The following is a 22,879-nucleotide window of genomic DNA, read 5'->3' as shown; positions in this document are numbered from 1 at the left end:
CTTGTAGCCATGTTCCGATTTCCGAATATCATTTCTTTATTGTCTTTTGTGTATCGCTTCACTTCACGTCCGATCGCTGAGTTGTTGTTTTCAAAAGTCAAGTTTAGTATTCATCCGCGGCCACGTTCCAGCCTTGGCGACCTCTAGCGGACAGAACTATTCAGACGCAGGCAGAATTGTAAAGGGGAACGCCACAATCTTGCAGTTTCGAAGTTTACGACAGAATAATGAATGTGGATGAATGAAGGAATGAATGACGAATCATCATGAATGGTCTAGTCCATGATACAGTGTTGTACGGTAAGCGTCAATAAAATAAATTGATGACGGCGTCAGCGTCAGCGCGAATTGCCTAAAAACTTTGCGGCGTAAAGTACTGCGCCGTCAGCTCTTGAAGAAATTGATGGCGTCAGCGCTAATTTCTAGCGCTATTTTAGCCAAGATCTCACGTAACGGAAGCATTTCAACCAAGTTTAGGCTAACAATAGCTATAAATAAAGAGCAGGTAATATGTTTTGAGACTGTATTGTAATTAGCTGCTTAGCTCATTAGTTATTTCCTCGTGGAAACACAAGCATTTCAAAACGTTTGTCTGACAATCTGCTGCGTTTGGGACGCATAATGTCCTTTCCAAGTGAAAACATGCGTTCCACAGCAGCGCTGGATGGTATTGGTTTGTTGTATTTCAAAAACAAGCCTTAGCATATATAAATTTTTAACAGGTCCACTGCATCAACATCACTCTTTTCAGGGGCATAAAGCTCTTGAAATAAAGTATCTTCAACCTCCGCGATGACATTCATTGATTTTTCGCTTTCTCTCTCTGATCCCTCGTTCTCGATTTTCCAAGAAAACAAAAAATGACGCATAGCGCTTGACGCTTAAAATCGGCAAAATAGTTGACGGCGCTATCACTTCCGTCAAATAAAAAATAATCTGACGGCGCTAGCGTCAGCGTCAACAAAAAGTTGACGCCGTCAAATTGACTGCGTCAACGTACAACACTGCCAGGATACCAGATGAGTTAGGACATTTTTCTCGTTTTTGTTTAGGGAATCCCCCTAAGTTGACTTTTAATATTAAAAAAAAACAGCAGATGTGTACAAAAACCGGATCCTTATTCCTTACCCGAATCTCACTGTTTATCACCGGATCTAAATTGTATCTGGATCTTGTGTTTTGAAAAGAAACAGTATCCAGATCCTAAATTTTCATAATTTTTTTGCACAATAATACAAATTTTTTCATGAGCTCCTGGCAACATTTTCAAACCCGAAAAAGTTTTGAACCATTGTGCTTCTGGCAACACTAAAATTTTAGTCAGGTCAGGTCAAAGCAGGTAACAACTGGAACATCACACAACTAAGGCGAAAGTGAAAATTGAAAAATCAAAACTAATCGGGAAATAGTTAAAACATCGCACTCTCGAGTTTTTTGGCGCTAAAAGTAACTACTTTCAATTCTCTCATTTTCGCAAACCATCATTTTTCCCGATTAGTTTTTTTTTTTAATTTTTTCTTTCGCCTGAGTTGTGTGATGTTCTAGTTGTTACCGTCAAAGCAAGTTGATGTTGGTACTGTAGTTTTTACAAATTCTAGTCTGCTTTTACTTGTTGCATGTTTGTTGTTTCGAAGTGGCTATTTTTTGCCATGGTTACAATCAGGTGTTGCCAGAATTAGGATTAAAGTTAGGAAGGGTTAAGGTAAGGGTTTTGATCGTTGCCCAGGACTAAAAAATATATCTAAAATACAACTTTTTGTTTTCAACAGCTTTAAACTTTTCTCAAATTAGGGCAGAATTCCTTATCATGCAACGCTATTGAGGCTATATTTACCCAGCCTTTTTGTTCACTGCAATATGTGTTGAAGAAAATGTACTAGGCATCCATTAAATTGACAAATGAGGATAGACATTATTCCATTAAATAAGCTTTTACAGCCAACATCTTTTAGGTATTGCTTTGCTATGCACTGAATGGTTATTTCAGAAACTGGTCATGTAGTATAATATTATGCATTTGAAGGAAGAAAGATAACACATTTCAAGTCAGGATGCTTGTAAGAAAAAAAGTGCTATAAGAGGTGATCAGCCAGTAATGCATGCTGTAGGCTATCGGTACAGTACCGTAGTAAGCTAAGCAGTGTAAGCACTATACACCTACTAAGTAGTAAGCTTGAATCCTTAGACAGAGGTAGGGAAACTGAGGTAAAGTGCCGTTAGAGGTGATCATCCGCTACTTTGAAAGCAGCGTGTTATCGCTACAACATGCCAAAAGAGCAGCGCCACTCGTTACCAGTTGATGTAAAGTATCATGCTATCACTACCTTAACCAAAAGTATTGTGCTATTTCTATTTACTACATTAATTGTCTTAAACTGACCCTGGAAAGCTCTATTCATGTACCTTGTAAAGTCAAAATAACCTTAAAAACAAATGATATCACCTGCCAATGCGGTACCTCATTAATTTCTACTGCCATTTCTACGTCGTTAATAGAAACAAGTTTTAAGCCAATTTTTCATTGAAGTGTTTTTATCAAAAATCTCTAAAAACAGTTCATTTTCTTCCATTTCAAAGTGGAAAATTGCAGAAGCATGGCTTGAAGCAATAATATTGCCTCTCTGTTACATTGAGAAAAATGTAGTGTGGCTATCACTACCAATAAAGTAGCGTGCTACGGTACTCGCAATTTCTGACAATACCGTATATCCAAAATAGAGTTAAATGGGTAAAATTGTAGGAAACCGCAGGTTAAAAAAAGCTCAGTGTTGGAGACAACAACATACATGACCCAAGCTGTGTTGTAAAATATTATCGTAAGTTAAGATAATATAGGTACGGTACCGGTATATAAATATTTACACTGTATTTACTTTGAAGCAAAATGTCAAAAGCACTTTCACTTGCCAAAGATGTAAATTTCAAAAGATGGTTTCCAAAGCATATGAGCAGAGGTAAGATGTTAGCAATGATGGTTTTGATTTTATCACTTCCTTTGGCATCTAGTTGTTGGCGATCATTTCATCAATATGTCTGCATGAAATATCAAGATTAAGCAACTCTGGTTCAACTCTTGAGATGTGATTTTCTTCAAGGCAATCCAAAAACAACTCTTCATTCTGTGGTATCGCATGAATCAGAATCATTTTATCTATCATATAACACAAACGTAAGAATAATAAGAGATGCCAAAACTGTCATGTGTCTGGGAAACAGCAAAAAGACCAGTTGGTCATCGAGTCAGCTGCCACCTCATGACTGTATGTATGTGAATGACATATCTGCAGACATGGCGTCACTGCTTCAATCTTAAGGTCTCATCAGTGCAATAAACGTACACTAGACCTGAGAGCCTTATTACTATAAATAATGCAGCCTGTCCATTTAGGCAACCAGACTTGTTTCAAAGCCTCTGCAAGTATGTTGAGTTTAAGCTTTCAGAAGGCTTTCTCAGTCAAGGCATAAAGATTTGCACAATCAATTAGACAATTATGTGTTTGTTTGGAAGTTCCAAAACATGCTCAATTGCTCATCTTTGCAAAGTTGCATATCATACCTGTACCATTGTGGCATTTGATTTTATATTACTGCATTGTTCTGGAACAATGCGGTATTATTATATCATCAATAAGTTTTCATTTTGATGAAAACTTTTAAGACTATTTTGCTGGTCTGGGTTAATGTGTGCTGTTTGGTCATTTATGTGAGGAATTGACATTTAGTGTATGAGCTGTAATTGAACTGATGCTCCAGCATCTGAAGCTGACATGTTGATTCATTGTTGGTGAAATTGAGTTTCTGTTTGTGTAAGTTGGAGTGAAAAGTGTTGGTTTTGCTGGTTTGCTGTTAACCTTAAGTTGTACTGTAGTGTGATTGTGGTACCGTACTTATTTTGTGGATTTGCGTTTTATGTTTAATGAAGCCGAATCCTGGTTACAGCAATTGATCAAGTTTTTTCGGCATAGATCCACATTTATTTCAATGTGCAAATAGTAGGGATGTGCCGCTTACAAAATTTTTGCCGATGCCGATTCTTAAATATTTGCTAATTTCGATTCTTTGGTTAAATGATTAAAGCTACCGGTACTTTTAGTTGGCGCTCTACAAGTGGTTGCGATTTTGTCACAAGTTGCTGCCTTTAAAATGTCTAAAAGCATTCACTTTGTCGCCTGCTCTAGACTGCATGATTTTTTACGGTAGTTCTTCACTTCTTGTGCGCTACAAAGTGGTGATAGACACGCGTTTTATTTGTCGCGGAAATCAGTTCAAAGAGAAAAATCACCATCAAATCAACGTAGCTTAATGCAGTGTGCAAAATATTATCTTGTGCGGTTTGCAGTATTTTTCTCGCAGAATTCAAGAAGGTGCCAGAAACAAGAAGAGAAAAAGACTAGAGTGTAAAAGAAAATGAACGCAGCGGTATTGAATATACAAAAACCTTTAAAAAAGTAACACACCAGCCTTGCATTCAAAGTGCATCAATAGGCGAAAAAAGAAAAACATCTTGTGAAGAAATTAGTATTGTTTTCGAATGCAGAGTTGCAGCCAATCTTGTTGCTTAGCAAACACGTGAATATATTTTATATTTACATTTTATAGTTTATATTTTATCTGGTCTGATTTTCTCCTTGAACGTTTTTCGTCATTTCAAAGAAAGAAAGTATTTTGATGTGGTACCTTCCAAAACAAGAGTTTACAAAATGGCAGACAATCGTCATAATTTAGACTACCGCTCTCCGAATGCTCGTTGACGCTGATGCAGTTGTTCAAAGAAGCCGTTCTTTGATCGGTAATTTCAACGCGCTCGCGCTACTTTTGATTAGGTCAACTTGATAACTTTGATAAAGAATCGGGAAAGAATCTGCAATTTTTTTCGATGCCGGTTCTCCAAAAATTGCCGATATCTGCCGATTCCGATTAATCGGCACATCCTTAGCAAATAGCAAACAATATGCTACAGTAGAATTTGTTTAATTCGTCACCTCAAGGGGATTAGAAAAAAGTGGCAAATTAGACAAACTGACAAATTATGCAAGCAGGTCAAAACTACTGTACACCGAAACGGGATCAACGAAAGTATGACAAATAAGGCATACTGATGAATTAAGCAATAATGAATTAGACGAGTTCTACTGTATATGTATAATTGTATATATATACTTTTATTGATATGGAAGCTATACCATGGAGGCAGCGAAAAAACATGTGCCAAAACAATTATTTTTGTGATAGCTCTAAATTTTAATCTTGCTTATTATATATGTAGTTATGTGCTAACTGCCAATGAGAGATTCAGTAAATGGTGGAAATGTAATTTGCAACTTCATCAAGTTATCAACTTTCGACTGATGTTTCATCACATTGTCTTCTAATAAAAAATTTTCTTGAATAATATTATGGATTGTGACAGTAACAGACAGAATATTATTCAAGAAAATTTTTTATTAGAAGACAATGTGATGAAACATCAGTCGAAAGTTGATAACTTGATGAAGTTGCAAATTACATTTCCACCATTTACTGAATCTCTCATTGGCAGTTAGCACATAACTACATATATAATGGGTCTGCTACTATTCGGTGAGTCCGATTCGGTGAGTCCGATTCGGTGAGTTCCTAACTTCTAACCCCTAACCTTAAGCCCTAAACCCTAACCCTAAAACGGCAATGATAATTAGGCTACGGTACCCGATAATTTAAAAAAAAAAATTAAAAAAATCCCCCGTTAAGGGATCGGACTCACCGAATCGGACTCACCGAAACGGGCCATTCCGGCGAGGTCAGGTGGCAAACTACATTTTTGTTCTAGAATAGGTAAACTACTTTATTGTGTAATTCTATTGTGTTTCGTCTACTACTGACCTATAGTAACCTTTAATTACGCAATCTTCTATTGTAAAACCTACTCTTAGAAGATTCTACATTTTGTGCAATTCTCAAAATACCTTTTGACTTGTTGACCAAAAGAATGGGTTTTTGTGGTGTAATATTACCCTAGTCTCTGGAAGCTTCTGGTCAAAGCAAACCTATTATAAATAGTCGCATGATTTGAGTATGATTTAGAGTTGTGTATTATGGAGATTGGAAGTTGTAAATAAAAGTAGGCTATATTGAAGACGATTGTAGAGTTCTAGCCGATGTTAAATAGATTGTGAAAGTGGAAGTTATTGCCAATTTTGTAAAAGTAGCTGATGAAAGTAGTAGTAGTGTACATTTATTTTTAAATTGATAAAGATGTTTGCTCTTCATAATTTGATTTCTTCACGTGCTGGAAGTGGTAAACCATTTGTTTAGTCCTTCAAAGATTTCATCTATCATTTCACAAGTAAAACTATTCAACCATTTAATTGACTGTCGTTTAATATCCCAATAAACTATGTCATGATTAAATCTTTCCAAAGCCTCCTTATCTGTAAGAGATGGAAACAATTATTGTCACATTATGAATATGATGAAAAAAGTTCATTTGCATTTATTGTTTACTATCAAATCGTTAGAAGGTATGACAGTTTGTTGTAAAATAAATAAATGAATTTATTCAGACTTAAATTTTCATGCCATAGTTGCAAACTGTGCTTATCTAGATGTATTTTGTTCAAACCATCTAACTTATTACACATTAAATCTTATTATAAACCTTGTTTTGTTTTTTACATTAACTTACTTGATAGAATATTTGCTACATTTTATCCATGATTGCATTTTTAAATGATTAAAATTAACTATAAAATTAAATCTTATGAAATATTTAGGTATGATCAAGATGAAAGAAAATATAAGAAGGGTTGATTGTGTCATCGAAGTTCACGATGCAAGGATTCCTGTGTCTGGTAGAAATCCTGCCTTACTTAATCTACTTGCTTCAAAACCACATGTAGTGGTTTTAAATAAAGTTGATTTGATAAAAGTAAGAGTTTATGTCATGATTTTATGAGTAGGCTACTACAGTGGTCTCCAACCTGTGGGTCGTGACCCCAAGTGGAGTCGCCTTAACTTTTCCTGGGGTCGCCACAACTCACCATATTCAATTTGTTACCGTTTCAATTCATTACCGAAAAAAAGACCGATACTTTTTTGTTGTAGTTTGCATCCTTTGCCTGTGTTTTGGAGTACAGCTTGCCTTCTCATGTCACAAATAAACCATTGTGGTGTAATAATCAAAACCAGAATACTTGCGACAAGTAGGACAGAGCAAAAGCATTCGCGATGCTAGTTTAGACTAACTTTTTATTATTCAAGGCATGATTCAAGGTGACTCCAAAACGAGCCAATAGGTATTTATGCACGTGCAGTGTGCAGACATTTCATCGGTTGTTTACGGTCTGCTTTGCAGCTAGTAATAGTAATTTGTAGCTAGTAAGTATAGCTAAATATTATACAAAAATGGCAGCAAAAAATACCAGAAAAAGATCTTATGACGAGGCTTTTTTAAAACGTAGTTTCACTGAATTTAATGGCAAACCAAAGTGTGTAATCTGTCTTAAAGTTTAGCGGGTTTAACATAATGTATTAAACACAAAACAAAATATATAACATAATAACTCAAACGTTTTCGACACGTACGTGTGTCCTCATCAGGGATTCAATCTGCAATAATATACATAAATGAAAAATTGTAAGATAAACTTGACTTTGCACTACAACTGTAACGACATTCTGGACTGAAAAGCATCTTTTCAGTCCAGAGTGTTGTTACAGTTACAGACAGTGCAAAGTCAAATTTATCTTACAATTTTGGAAAAAACAAAATGGGGTCGCATGTAAATGTTGAAAAACATTTTCATTTAAATTGGGGTCGCTTCTTAAAAAGGTTGGAGACCACTGGGCTACTATATGCAATCGTGGTTATGACAGCATTGTTGTTTTTTTACAAAATGGATACTGATTTAACAGGTTGAAAGATAAAGTTATATGCTGCTTCGTTTTTGCATTGTGTACTGCCGATATACACACTAAAAAGTGATATATATAGGTACTTGTTTTGGTTTTATTTAAATATGGTGATGAATTTGCTAGATTGAACATGACAGCTAACAGGCAAAGCATTGTGGCATTTGATCACCAAATTCATAGCAACTATACATGGTAGGATCACCATGTTTTTAATTTGATGGTGTTACAATTTTAAGTGTATTTTACAATGGTTGAGAGTCTTATAAACACATTATCACAAGTTTTCTACAAAGCCTGACTATCGGTTGTTTCAATGTAACAAACGCTAAATTGATATAAAGCGTGAAACCAATATTAAATGTAATATAATGCATATTTATAGGCATCGAATGATCAAGTGCAGAGCATATACGACCACTACAAAGAAGAAGGCGTTCAGAAGGTGCTCTTTACAAAGTGCTCGCAATCTACAAGACTTAGGAAAGTCACACGAATTCATGGTTCTGTTAAAAAGGTAAGATAGCATATCTAATGTTAATATAATGTTGTGTTGTTAATATAATAATAATATATATAATGTTGGGCTGTTTGTTCTAAGATAGTTACATATCTACTGTTTAACTACTTATTGATGAATACAGTGGCACCGATAATGCGTGCTTTGAACAAAATAAAGAGCATGGCAAATTGTACAGTAGTATGTTGGACACATGGGTCTGCTACTATTCGGCGAGTCCGATTCGGCGAGTTCCCTATTCGGCGAGAGCCTTTTTCGGCGAGTGTCCTATTCGGCGAGTTTTTGAAATTTTATTTTTGAAAGAGGATTATCGGGTACCGTAGTCCGTAGCCTAATTATAATTGCCGTTTTTACATTGTTAAATGTTGAAATCGTGCAAAAAGGAATAAAAATAAAATGTTTGAACTATTAAATTAAAATTCGTTATGTCAGTTCAGTTGAGTTGTTTTTATTTCTGACCATCATATCAAAAACAATACACAGCAACATAGCAAAGGTAGAAGCGACAAAACGCGAGCGTTAAAACGTGCTTGTGACCGAAGTAAGTTATTGAGTTGAAAGAAATTTGGCACGGTCGCAACACCTTCAGAAAAATTTAAGAAATGAAGGGAAAATAAAAAAAAGAAAATGTTACAAAAAAAAAATCATGTTTAATGTCTATAAGTTAGCACTTTTGAATAGTTAAAATGATTAGTTTGGATCAACAAATGTGTGGCCTACAGCTTGGATTGAAAGGAAATTATCGGGTACCGTAGCCTAGTTATCCCGACCAGCAGAAATTGCCGTTTTTACATCGTTTTAACGTCGCTAAACGTTGAAATCGTGTAGAAAAGATAACTATGCTGACTAGGATACGTTGAAACTGGGAAACATTCACAGAAGCCCTTCGATTTGTTCCAAGAACCCATTTAGCCTAACAGTTCATTTGTACATTGATTCAACGTCTGAATACATTATCTTAAAAATGCATAATCTTAAAAATGCAACGTATCGAAGGGCTTACTGTGAATGTTTCTCAGTTTCAACACAGGCCTTAAAACTCGTGTTTTTTTCCGGCAGCCATCGTGGCCAATTGAGAGCTCCTTCTCGGCGGCCAAATCTGCGTGCTTGGAGGCCAAAATACAATAACGATAGCACAAGTAAATAGCATTAAACTTGCAACAATGTTAAAATGATCACTTAGCGTTGTTGAAGTTTGGGCGACGTCCTGCAATAGAATCGTTGTACCACGCATTAAATGCTTTATCGGGATTGTAATCCGGTATTGCGAGACCATCTAACGACCCTAAATTGTTTTCACTGCTCGCAGCTCAGTAAATTGTTTCAACTGCATACCGCCTTTCATAAAACCTGACAATTTATTCCGTTATGATGTCACCAGTGAGGGTGTGAAGTCACTAACCCACAGCGTTCTCAACTATGAAGACACGTGTTTTACCCACGGATGTCAACTAACCTAGTTCTCCTTTTTAACAACGATTCAATGTCCGACAACATTGAATCGATATAAAAACGACAATATTGCCATGAGCCGATGTAAATTAGCACTTCGGATTAACACTTCGTTAAAATAAACATCGGGAATTGCAAACAAGACTTACAGCGCTGGTGATCGCAGCTGGATATATTCAATACAAGGGTAGTGACTATGATGCGCTGACCTAATTCTGCGTCACTCTTTTGATACTACATGTTTTCGACATTTAATCCACGATCATTCTATTGCGAAATTAAATAATTGGCTAGAAGAAACCGGCGGCCAAATTTGGCCGACGGAGGAGGTAGCACTGGTGGTCATTCAAGCACTACTTAGCAGCCATGGCCGCGATGGCCGCCGGCTGCTTTAAGGCTTGCAACGTATCCTAGTCATCAAAGTTCTCTTTTCTACACGATTTCAAAGTTTAGCGACGTTAAAACGATAGGCCACACATTTGGTTAGCCTTTTCATTCTGTTACTACAATGTAAAAATGAACTGTTAGGCTAACTGGGTTCTTTGAACAAATTTTTGCTGGTAGGGATAACTAGGCTACGGTACCCGATAATTTCCTTTCAATCCAAGCTGTAGGCCACACATTTGTTGATCCAAACTAATCATTTTAACTATTCAAAAGTACTAACTTATAGATATAAACATGATTTTTTTTTGTAACATTTTATTTTTTTATTTTCCCTTCACATCTTAAATTTTTCTGAAGGTGTTGCGACCGTGCCAAATTTTTTTCAACTCAACAACTTACTTCGGTCACAAGCACGATTTAACATTCGTGTTTTGTCGCTTCTACCTTCAAAAAAAACTGAACTGACATGACGAATTCAAGCACGTTTTAGCGTTCGCGTTTTGTCGCTTCTACCTTTGCTATGTTGACATGTATTGTTTTTGATATGATGGTCAGAAATAAAAACAACTGAACTGACATGACGAATTTTAATTTAATAGTTCAAACATTTTATTTTTATTCTTTTCTGCACGTTCAGCGACGTTAAAACGATGTGAAAACAGTTAGGCTACGGTACCCGATAATTCCCTTTCAAAAATAAAATTTCAAAAACTCGCCGAATAGGGCACTCGCCGAAAAAAGCTCTCGCCGAATAGGGAACTCGCCGAATCGGACTAGCCGAATCGGATTAGCCGAATCGGACTCGCCGAAACGGGCCATTCCGTGGACACATAGTCTACTCCTTTTGATTTAACCTATTCAGCGTGGATTTATTGTTAACAGTTATTAACAAAAGTGAGAATAACTTTCAGTTATTAACAATGTAAAAATTTTACTTAGATATTGTAATTTTATGCACAGCCTTTTGCACATTTTAGAATTTAACAGAATCGACCTCACCATTAAAATACAATGTCATTGAAAATCTATCATTTATTGATAGATAATTAAAATGTAGACTATTTGTTAACAAAGAATGAGCTGACTATGAGAACGAAGACGGCAGTTCTTGATCGAAGGCAGATGGCGTATGTTAATGGAATGCACTCTTTTCCTCGTCTATACAGGTTATTCCAGCATGTTTGGATGTGATATCAAACTCATACAGGTTTGATCGTGAAGGGGAAAATGACATCAACCTCATGATAGTAGGAGTTCCTAATGTGGGTAAATCGTCACTGATCAACGACATTCGAAGGCATTATCTTGGCTTGAAACCAGTTGCTGGTGTTGGAAAGTTACCTGGCCACACTCGTAGCATCTCTTTTAAAGCTCAAGTGAGTTCGTTGATGTGCACTTTGTGAATGCTTTAAACGCAAACTTTTAAAATTTTAGACTTTAAAAGTAAACTTTTGAAGCATGTGGCTTTCACATGACCATCATACCATGCTTGGTTGGAATGGCCTGTTTCGGCGAATCCAAAGCCGATTCGGAGAAACTTCATTTCGAAGACAGCCTTTTTCGGAGAAAACCGATTCGGAGAATTTTCGAGAATTTGTAGTAATTATTTAGGTAGGCGGTTTTTGTGGTTACCTTTCCACACCCATGTAAAAGGTTAGGCAATTAACTTAACCTATAACACTGATCAACAAGAAAATTTTACAAGACAAACTAACAATCATTTCCAAGTAATTCTGGTGCCCACCTAAGTAATTCAATACTAATACGCTGCCAATGCTATGCTTGGTCGAAACTAGTATTGTTTTGGAAGCTTAAACTGTATAAAGTAGCTTTTAAAGGGCGGGGAAACCCAAATTAACTTTACGAGTTTTTTGTTTCAGCGTGATGTCATTGTGTACAACATGAGTTTTAGCAAAAAAATAATCTAAGTTTTGTTGCCCTCGTCTCGCTAAGGCCGCTTTTGTTTTGATACCCGTTTGCGAGGTCTCGCGCGCATCCAGCAGTGACACTGTACGCTGTGACGTCACAAGGTACATATAGTCGTGACCAAAAGTTTAAGATCAGACTTGATTTATGACGATTTTTGCATCACTTCAAAATATTGCATCAGATATAATATGATGCATCAAGATGATGCAACTGAAACAATATCTGATGCAGTATTTTGAAGTAATGCAAAAATCGTTATAAATCAAATCTGGTCTTAAACTTTTGGCTACGGCTGTATGTACCTTGTGACGTCACAGCGTACGGCGTCATGGCTGGATGCGCGTGAGGCCTCGCAAACAGGTATCAAACAAAAGCGGCCTTAGCCAGACGAGGGCAACAAAATTTGGATTTTTTTTTTGGTAAAACGCATGTTGTACATAATGACATCACGTTGAAACAAAAAAACTCGCAAAAAGTTAATTTGGGTTTCCCCGCCCTTTAAGTTACTGTATTTTGTTATTAGCATAGCTGCCAAGAGCCACTGCAACAAGTATGAGTGCTATACCAAGTAGCGCAAGACAAGTTTGATTGAACATCGAAACAAAATTTTGATTCATATGCGGAGAGTAGGTACTGGCACACATTTACCTTCTGATTCTGTAAAGCTGTCCACCAGACATAAGCTTGCCTGGGCTAATAAAGTTAATTTATTACGTTTTAAGGAAGCAATTGCCAGATTCGCCACTGATATGTCGACTGTGGTAATGATGGTTGTAGGCAAATTTTTCGTAAGCAATTGTTCGTAAAGCAATTGTTCGTAAACTGTTTTTCGTAAAATGAAATCTGTAAAACAATTCTTCGTAAAGCATTTCTTCGTATACATCAAATTTTAACTGCATGCACGAAAAAATGCTTTAGGAAGAATTGTTTTACGAAGAATTAATTTTACGAACAATTGTTTTACGAACAATTGCTTACGAACAATTGCTTTACGAACAATTGCTTTACGAAGAATTGTTTTACGAACAATTGCTTACGAAGAATTGTTTTACGAACAATTGCTTACGAAGAATTGTTTTACGAACAATTGCTTACGAATAATTTGTCGGACACCGGTAATGATTCATGCATAATAAGTATGGTTGGGCAATTTGGAATTGGATCTTTGCATACATGTCTTAAACCATTGCAGCTTTGCCACCTTTTTCTTTTGTTGGTTATGTCACTGTAGTTTGTTTTCACAGTAACGCGACAAAGAGAAATAAATATACACGGTGTACAACTGCAAAAAATGTACGTTTTAATGGGGAGGCAATAACCTGTTGTTGCAAACAAAACATTGACGTTATTTTGCGTTTGCTTCATTTCCTTTGGCGGAAATATACCGAATCGGATTTGATGTAGGCCTAACTAGGCTACTCTAGCAGGCCTCTAAGCGCGTTTGTTTTTTCCGGAGACCAAGCATGGCCTACCAGAGCTGCTTCCCGGGAGCCAAAACAAAAAATCCGTTAAAAAATTGTGTTTATAGAAATCCGTTATATCGTGTATTTATGTTCACTCAGAGAAGAACAACGCAAGCAAGGATTTGAAACATATTTGCAGTTGTACTGTATTTAAATACACGGTTTCCCTCAGCGACGCTCATACTTTGTTTTGTTGGTGAAAATATTGCGAATGTCAGTGGAGAGAAAAAAATTTCGAATACCAACAGAATTGAGAAATGTCGGCTTGTGGAAGCCGACCTAACATGGCCTATCGGCACGGTAGTTTCGAAGGTTATTTAACGTTTGATAACTCTTTATTTTTTTCTTGTTGAGACTTTAGTTGAGACTTTTTCGCTGACATTTTACTTACTTACTGCTTGACCACTGATTTTTCGCTGACGCTTTACTTGGTTAACTTCTATTGCGCATACTCCTTAAAATAAACAGATGCCGCTGTGGTTTTAGAATTCTCCGAAAAGGCTTTCTCCGAACTGGAATTTCTCTGAATCGGATTTTCTGAATAATAGCAGACCGATACTTGGTGTAGCTGCACTTATTGTTTTAAAATGGACTGGGTATTTATTCAACCTATTTCAACACCAGGCGCATAGAAGAGAAGAATTGTTCCGATATTGGCAGTAACGATTAAAACCGTAATTTGTCTTTAAAAAAATGTCGACGCAATAGTAGTCTATGATGAAAAGTTTCAAGCAATGTTATTATAAATCGTTTCGTCACTTTTACGCTGTTCCCACCTCTTACCCGACCAATAGCGCATGGTTACGTGCCGCTACAAAAATAGCTTGTTTTATGCATACATGCAGGTCTGCGACAAACCTTCGGTGTTCCTGCTTGATACTCCTGGGATATTTAAAGCTAAAATAGAAAATCTTGATGAGGGAATGAAGTTAGCTGTGTGCAACACCGTACATGACCACATCATGGGAGCGCCCATGGTGGCAGAATATCTCCTATGCATGCTCAACGATCACGCGCAGCATAGGTGAGTGGGATGTATAAGTCCTAGGCTATGTGATTAACTGATTATGCACTTGCAGGATGGTAGGGGAAGGCGAGGCAAAACGGACGTTGCTAACTTCAAAGTGCTCTATTTGAACAAACAAATCAGATACCATGGCCCTAGTGCGTTTTTTCATTAACATGTCACTTAACAACAACTTCCCAGAGTATGCAACTTAATGTGTTTGTATTTTTTAGTTTATTTACAAAAAGTTATTTTTATTTTGGGTGTTCATTTTGCTCCGGGCATGGGGCAAACGGACATAGTACAGAGTGTTTCAAAAAATTTGACATCATTGTACAGTCTTCTAACTTTGCCAATTATCATTTATACGATCTCAAATTTTAACAGTATTGTACAGATACAACATAAAATTTTATCTTTTAATTTTCAGGCGTTTTTCTTTTTAGATGTACAAATGCAAAACAATAGCGTAGAAAAAGCATTTTGTGCACTGGAGTATGCTAGCTAGAACACAGTCGAATAAGACTGTGCATCGTGCATTTGCGCAACGATTTGGAAGAAAGGGGGCCAGATCCTTTTAATATGCACAAGCAACCTTCTTGTTCGAACTTTTCATGCCATTTCCAAATCTGCTTTCCATCTGGCCATTTAGGATAGTGATCCATTGTTCAAAACTAAAGGAGAAGCATACATTTTCAAAAACCACCAAAATATCATCACATTTTAGTAGACAAGTGTTGAGACAAAGTACTGAGAAAGCTATTTTGACCTCTTTGCCGCCGAATGTGGCACATTGGAGGATTTGGAGGATGATGATCGTTGGAGGTTTTGGAGGATGATGATCCATTATCTACTAATGTTCCAAACTAAAAGAGAAGCATGAAGTTTCAAAAAACATCTAAGCATCCACATTTTAATAGACAAGTTTTTATAACAAAGTACTGAGAAAGCGATTTTGACCTCTTTGCCGCCGAGTGTGGCACAAAAGTTTCAATTTTTGTTGTGTGGAATATTCCTTCAAGTAGTAAGTTACTGGACTGCTGAGTGGCTGATGATTTCCTGCCCTCCAATCTAGCTTGGAAAGATCTGCTCATACGCCAATGATTCAAGTAGTAGGCTATTAGAAGATAGAGAAAAAAAATTCTATTTGTGTTTGTAGTTTTTTCAAAAAAGCAAATGTCCGTTTTGCCCCACCTTCCCCTATGCTAGTATGCTAGTTGCGGAAAAAATTATGGCCAATTTCAATACAGGCTACTTTTTACTGCTGGTTTGTAAATACAAACGCAATATAAAAACAAAATGCAGAAACAAACCCAACAAGATGAAAAGGTAGCCTATCAAGTAGCAAGTATCAAGGTAGCAAGAATAGTTTAAATTTCAAAATAAGTACCGTATTTAATGTAGGCTAATCTAAACTACAAAATTATGACACTAGTAAAACAATTTACACATCTTTCAGTCCATTTTTCATGTCTTTGATCAAAAAGTATCAATGCACAATATAATTTATATGTGTGGTCAACTTGTCATAGCTATAGCCTACACAGTAGGAATGCTATAGCCTACACACACAGTAGAGGAAATTGTGAAATTCACCTCCAATTGTAAAATCCAATTGTGTTTTGCTTTTTAGATACGTAGATTTCTTCGGCCTGGATGAGCCAACGGATTGCATACGGACTGTGCTTAGGCAGATTTCTAGCACTTGTGGAAAGTTGTGGCGGTATAATGTGTTTACCGGGACCGGGTTGAAGGCAATCTCGCTTCCTAATTATGATGACGCGGCTGTCAAGTTCCTATCGGCATACAGGAATGGAAAGTTGGGGAAATTTATTATTGACAAAGTGTGATCCCATATGGAAAAAATATAATCACTCCGGGCAGCGGTAGATGATGCGCTTTGACCAGTGTGGTCAGTTGGTCGCACTTGGGGGAGATGGACAGAATGTGTGATGTCGTTTTCATTCGGCAAGGCTTTTCTACACAGCTTACCTTATGATTCATGTGATGCTTAGTCTTTTCAAACAACATTGCAATACTGATTAGGACAAGTTTTCGTGTTAGTCGGCTGTAGTTTACCTGCTACAACTTCTAGTACAAAGCAATAATGTTTTTTTTAATAACATTCATACCCGGTACTTGAAACACTATCGTTTGGCGATATCAGAGATGTATGACTACTAACTAGTGAATGAAAGTAAGTTAGAAAAAAAAATTGAAAGGGAAATTTCAATCAATCAGCGTTTTGCAGGCCAAAGTTATCCACTGCAATATAATAAAAATCCTTGCTTGAGGAATTCCTGTTTTTTTTTGTCTCGGATACGCAGGCTAAGTAAAATATGGAACTTGACAATGGTATTGGTAGTGCTGGACACGACAAATTTGAGCAACTAGTGTTGATTACATTGAGCACAATTTCCATCTTTGGACAGTTTATTGACATTGACAGATCTCCAAACGCTGACAAAACCTCATCATCAGTCGTTATCTCCGCCTGCGGCAGATTGCGCATCAACATGGCTTATTTGTTTCCAAGAGTGGCGATTTTGAGCCAACTCGCCCAGTGTCGTCAAGTGGAGTCCGGTCCATGATTGAATGTTGCCAAAACCTATCGTAGATCATTGTTTCAGAAAAGGCGACGACAATCGAGAAGTGTCACCAAAATTCAACAACAATGATGATTCATAGCTTGACGATTTTGAATCATTGCAAGAAGCTCTGAATCAGTGAATCACTGGCTGACACGGAATAAAACTGTCGTAAAACCAAAAATGGTGGTGCCTGAGTGTTTGCAAAGAAGCAGTAGGCTAGCCTAACGCATTTTGAAAATACAGTAAAATTGAAACGCACTAGAGGTATGTCAAAGCAAAAATTCAAGGAGAGGATGGAGGTTCCGTCCCGATATCTTCAAGATCAAGCGGCGCTGGTTCGACCCTCGCCTCGGGGTGTGCGCTTGAGCAACGCACGTTGGACTGCTCTCCATTCAGCGGCACCTAGTGAATGGAGTAATTCCCCGGCAACAATCGGAAACTTCTCTCTGTCAATCTCGGTGACTGGGCCGTAACTTTCCAAAAGGTACCATTAAAAAATCCCCTTTGAGCAACACAGGAAAAACGCAAATCTTGGCTGAATTAAGTCATCGGCGCAGAGGGTTAGGGCGATTGTAGTCATGTCAATGATGTGGGTTTGATTCTCACCACTGCTGTTTTTTCTTCTGTAGCCTAATTACCAGAGTTCAAAAGGGGGATTTTTTAATGGTACCTTGTGGAAAGTTGCGACCGGGCCTGCGTTAGTGATTCAAAGTCTTTACAAGTATGCGAAAGTGGCAGGATTAAGCTCTGCAAGAAGCTTTCCCAGTCCGAGGATAAAGATTCAATCAATCAGGTTAGCTTATAACTATTAAAGCCCGGATGTGTATTCTAAGTTTTTCACTATTAGGCTGCCTAATATTGGCTACTCACAAATGTTTTCACGACTGCTTTGACGTAGGCCAAAGCATGGAAGACATGTCAGATAGCTCAGTGAGCGCCGGACTTTGTGGACAAAGAAACTTCAATATCAAGCGGCGGTGGTTCGGCTCTCGGGGTTTACGCTTGAGCAACTCATTTCAGGACTGCTCTCGATTCAGCGGCACCTAGTGGTGGAATAGCTCACAGACGACAACAATTCGACAATGGGAAAACTTCACTACGGCAATTTCGGTAACCGGGACTGCTTCAGTATTTCAAAGCCTCTACAAGTATGCGAAACTGCCCGGAATAACTTGGCCTTCTCAGTCTGATGATAACCATTCAAAACCAAACCAGACACTGTAAGAGTTTAAGGTTGCACGATTTGGTACGACAATATTGCGCTGAATGATGTCTTACGCTCAGTGGCGTAGCCAGAGAGGTTTGTGAACTTGAAAACGTTAAGTGTATGACTTCACAATATTAAGTGCTAGGAGTAAGCTTCCAACAAGGCTTTCGTCACTCGCGTCTTAGTTTACATCATCCCCATCTCGCTATGCAAACCAATTGCGTTGCAAGTTGCTGGTACACCTGAGTTTTTGTTTGCATCCACTTGGAATTCCAAGTTATACCATTGCTTGAACTGTTTGCGTACAATCGAAGCTTCGTCTATAGGCCTGTTGTACTTTCGAAGAACTTTCCAATACGGTATACTGTTTGCAGTGTGAGGACATCTTGCCCCCTCCCCCCTGAAATCCACTGGTGGGCCTCTATTTCATACTGATGGCGCCTCACATTTGTTGTACCTAGTTTCTCAAAGCATGAGTCTGTTCAAAAACGGGGTAAGGATACATGAGGCTGGGAACGCAAATTCTTCCAAATAAAACAAAGTGGAGGAAATAAAAACTACTGTATATTAAAATAATCGATTTCACCAAATAATTCTTTATCTTGATATTATCTTTAAACAGCTCAACTAGATAGCGATAATGAAAAGCAACAAAAAAAGAATCACATGATATCGGAACAGCCGCTCACACGTTGGATACTTGCATCACATATATCACGGTTTATAAGGTTATAAACTACTGTCATCAGTAAGATATCACGAGAACCTTAAATAAAAAGATGTCAAAAGAAATTAGTTGGTGGTCGAAACAGAAGTTTTACAAAATGGTATATTGTAACCCGGCACCAGTCGGCAGTCATGTCACTGCAGTTAGAAAAAAGATAAAAATACAATATCGAGATGTTCAAATGTAATATAACGACCTGAGGGTGGGAGATCGAAACCATCATATTGTGCGATACACGTCGACATGCCCAAGTCATGCGAGGGTGAATAAAAGCAGAATATGACGTCACATAGTATTTGATCAGCCTCTAACAATGGGTTTGATAAGTGAAAACAACAACAAATAAAAGTAAATCATCAACGTAAAGTATTTTGCGCCAAAGCATTGAACTTAAACTTAAACATGAAGTCGTCACGTTCACAAGCGACTAAAAGTGGAAGCAGGACATAGACTTTCGCATGTGTATTGACAAATCACATGTCTAACTGACTTTCATTTAGCATTGATCACACCAGTGACGATGCATTGGTAGTTTGGTACCCCAATCCAACGGTCCAGTGTTCAATACCTTGTCTGACTACAGTTAAACAATATTCTTGAACAAGACACTTTGTTGTGCCAAATGTGCATTTCTTTCTTTTTTAAAGGATAAAACATATTTGCAAACAATTGTCTTTCATAATATTATCCATCATTATTCTTACAGAACGCTTGTTTTTTTTCATGCTGATTTGTAAATACAACATATAACTATGTGCTATAAATACCTAGAGTTGTCATATGAAACCAAATCATTCAAATACCAACCAGGCAGTTATTATGGAAGAAACACCTGTTAAAAATCCTGGCAAAAACATAAATCTATATGCCTACACAACAATAAACATGAAATCACAAGCAGAACAAGTTATTAAAAGATTTTTTGATCCAAAATTAGTTACAACACTAAACACAGATGGGGCTAAGCACTGCTTGGCATGAGTCGCAACTCCGTCTTCCAACCACATTTTAACATTCTTTAGTCCAATACCATCTTGATCAGTCGGAATGTTTACACCGCATTTGCACTGAACAAAACCATATTGTACCTCCAAGTAGTTCATTTTACAAATTGGGCAAATAACTGCATCACTTACAAAAGGATCGTTGTTGATGTCTGCATGTATTGTCTCATGCTCGTGATTTAATATGACTTCACTTTCCCATTCAAGCAATTCAGTTTTTATTTCATCCATGCACTTTAAAACGTCATCAAAGTCTACAGCACTGTTTGGAATGAAACTAACACCTTGTTGTATCTTCACCAGTTCATCGCTCATTACATCTTCAACAGCTGATATGGCATCAGGGAGTTTCCGATAACGATCAAGCAGCTTAGCTCGACTTTGTTTCAAACGGTCAGCACACCGTCTCTTATAGTTTTCCTTCCATGAAACAGGTGAAGCAAGCTTATACAAAGATTGGTGTTTGCTAGCAGAGTCTGGTGTCATAGGGTAGTCCATGGCTAAAAGTATTACCTTACTAAAGCTGAAATTTAACACACGGTACACATTAAAGGTTTGACATTGCTAAACAATAAACATGAAGCATGTATGTTTGGAGAAAACAATAAGACTATTATGTTGGTGTCAAGCAGTTTTGAACCAGTTTTCTCAATGACCTGTGAGGCTGTGACACTAGAGACAAGGGTTAAATCAATTATTACATTTGCAATTGTATGTAATCAATCACATATTTTCAGGTACCGGTAATTGAAACTTTTTGCTGTTGAGTAAAGGTAATTTGGACAATTTTTGGTACAAATTACAATTACATCTGGTTAGTTGTATGCATGATGTAGGGTTGTACAATGTCGGAATGGCCGGTCTCGTTGAGCCCGTTTCGGTGAGTCCGGTCCCATAATGGGGGATTTTTTCATTTTTTTTAAATTATTGGGTACCGTAGCCTAATTATCATTGCCGTGTTAGGGGTTAGAAGTTAAGAACTCACCGAATCGGAATCATCGAATAGTAGCAGACCCGTACAATGCACATGCACTGATGGATTTCTACATGAAGACACTTCACACATTGATTAACTAGTAAAGAGATTTTCTTGTAGGACGCACGACTGCACATGATTGTAAAGAGAGATGCTTTTACAAAGTTGTGCATGAAAACTGATCTCTATTGTAGTAAGATGTTAGCCTAGGCCACAAAGATTACTTCAATTGCCCAATCATTTTCCAGAAAACCAGAGTCAACCAGTTGTCTGCAGCGGCTCCTCCATCTCTCTCTATTGTTGGCATCTTCACTTTTTAGGTTTTTTTGTTCATGTCATATTTCATGATGTCATCCCACATTTCTTTAGCCTTCCTTTTCTAATTTTTCATGTTACTTTCTTATTCCAGACTCGGCTTTGTCAAATTGTTCTTGTCCACATCACGCTTCTTACTAGGGATGGGCAAAATAGAATAACCGGTTGTGAAGCCTAACCGGTTTCAAAATGCGTATGAAATCGGATAATTGAAACCGCTTTAACGATCGAGTTCGCACCACTCCGTCTGGTCGCAATAAATTCGCTGCAGCGAAAGTAAAATTGTTTATCAATTTAGAGCAATCCGGTGTAGAAAAAACGCACGAGTTTCGTTATGGGCATGAAAGAGATCTTCCTTGTCAAGCGCTATGCAGTCGTCACAGTCTTGCAGAAGTACGGACGTCGTACGGGCAGTTGGCTTTGTCTTAGCTTTACTATGCTGGGGAAACAAAAGACTTCAATTGTTTGGGAACACTTTTTGCAACCAAAGAGAAAATCTTTTTGTTGCAAGCATTGTAAAATCGAAATGAAGTATTGCAACAATATTATATATACTGGGAGTATGTAAAAAATATATTACACAGAATTTTAAAGTTGATGAAAGACGACAATCAATCTTTTGAAGATTGATTGCCGCTGCCACATAGCTGCTTCTTCAGAGAGATGTTTGCCAAGTGCAGGTTAACTGCCACCAAGTTGAGATCCCGTTTGACTGGTGAACATTTAAAAAACCTAACTTTGTCACACTGCAATAGTGCAATAAGCAATTTTTGTGATGTTCATTGTTTTTGCAACTCATCAAAATCATTACAATGTGTCGATGGTAAAAACTGTCAAATATTCTAGAATAGATATCAGTATTTGTTCCAGACAATGGTTCACCTAATCAAACGTCATATAAAAAACCGTTCAAGTCTACTGAATATTACGTCATGGAAGTTGCTAGAAAATGTGCCAAAATTGCACCATCGTTCATAAGACTTGTGTCAAACCTGTTTGGACCTGTTTGGGCCTGTTTCAGTTTGAAACCTGTTTAAACAGGAAATATTATATCAGCTTTAAACACCTGTTTGAATGACTTCATAATTGTCTTTCATTATTGCGTCACAGTATACTGCATATGTGAGTTTGAGATATTGCTATCTACAGTATTCTGGTCATTCGTAAAATGATTGTTTGAAAGTTGGCCGCACATTTAACTGTTTGCTTAGTGCTTGCTAACTGGACAAAGTTCCGTCTTTTATCCAAGTAATCTGTATCGTAGTGACAGTTTTTAGAGGTGTACGGCGTTGCATCTCGATTTCGATAGCCGCGGGCTAATTTTACAGGAATACACTTATTGAATAGACGTTTCAAGGAGTGTTTCTTTTTCGGTCGATACATACAGACGAACGGATTCGGGAATCTTATGT

The 22,879-nt window shown here is 37.4% G+C and overlaps 2 protein-coding genes across 3 annotated transcripts; one reads left to right on the top strand and one right to left on the bottom strand.

Moving 5' to 3' along the window:
* The first annotated feature begins 1,562 nt into the window (after positions 1-1,562).
* LOC145771992 (mitochondrial ribosome-associated GTPase 1-like) lies at positions 1,563-17,003 on the top strand. 2 transcript variants are annotated; one of them, XM_082583789.1, is made up of 7 exons: positions 1,563-2,081; positions 2,881-2,954; positions 6,753-6,907; positions 8,276-8,407; positions 11,416-11,625; positions 14,487-14,665; positions 16,281-17,003. In XM_082583789.1, the coding sequence occupies exons 2-7, from the start codon at positions 2,885-2,887 to the stop codon at positions 16,495-16,497; spliced, it is 963 nt and encodes a 320-aa protein (XP_082439915.1). In that variant the 5' UTR covers positions 1,563-2,081; positions 2,881-2,884; the 3' UTR covers positions 16,498-17,003. The 2 variants fall into 2 exon arrangements, with proteins under 2 accessions (XP_082439915.1, XP_082439916.1); XM_082583790.1 differs by lacking the exons at positions 1,563-2,081; positions 2,881-2,954 and adding an exon at positions 3,675-3,806.
* A 1,981-nt stretch (positions 17,004-18,984) lies between these two features.
* LOC145772207 (RPA-interacting protein B-like) lies at positions 18,985-20,688 on the bottom strand. The gene has a single exon (XM_082584055.1). It carries the CDS (start codon positions 20,672-20,674, stop codon positions 20,042-20,044), a length of 633 nt encoding a protein of 210 aa, XP_082440181.1. The 5' UTR covers positions 20,675-20,688; the 3' UTR covers positions 18,985-20,041.
* Positions 20,689-22,879: the final 2,191 nt, after the last annotated feature.

Source organism: Aplidium turbinatum, chromosome 6, assembly GCF_918807975.1.
Source record: "Aplidium turbinatum chromosome 6, kaAplTurb1.1, whole genome shotgun sequence".
In the NCBI taxonomy this organism is placed as follows: domain Eukaryota; kingdom Metazoa; phylum Chordata; class Ascidiacea; order Aplousobranchia; family Polyclinidae; genus Aplidium; species Aplidium turbinatum.
The sequence above is the reverse complement of the archived record's forward strand: the minus strand, read 5'-3'. Positions and strand labels throughout refer to the sequence as shown.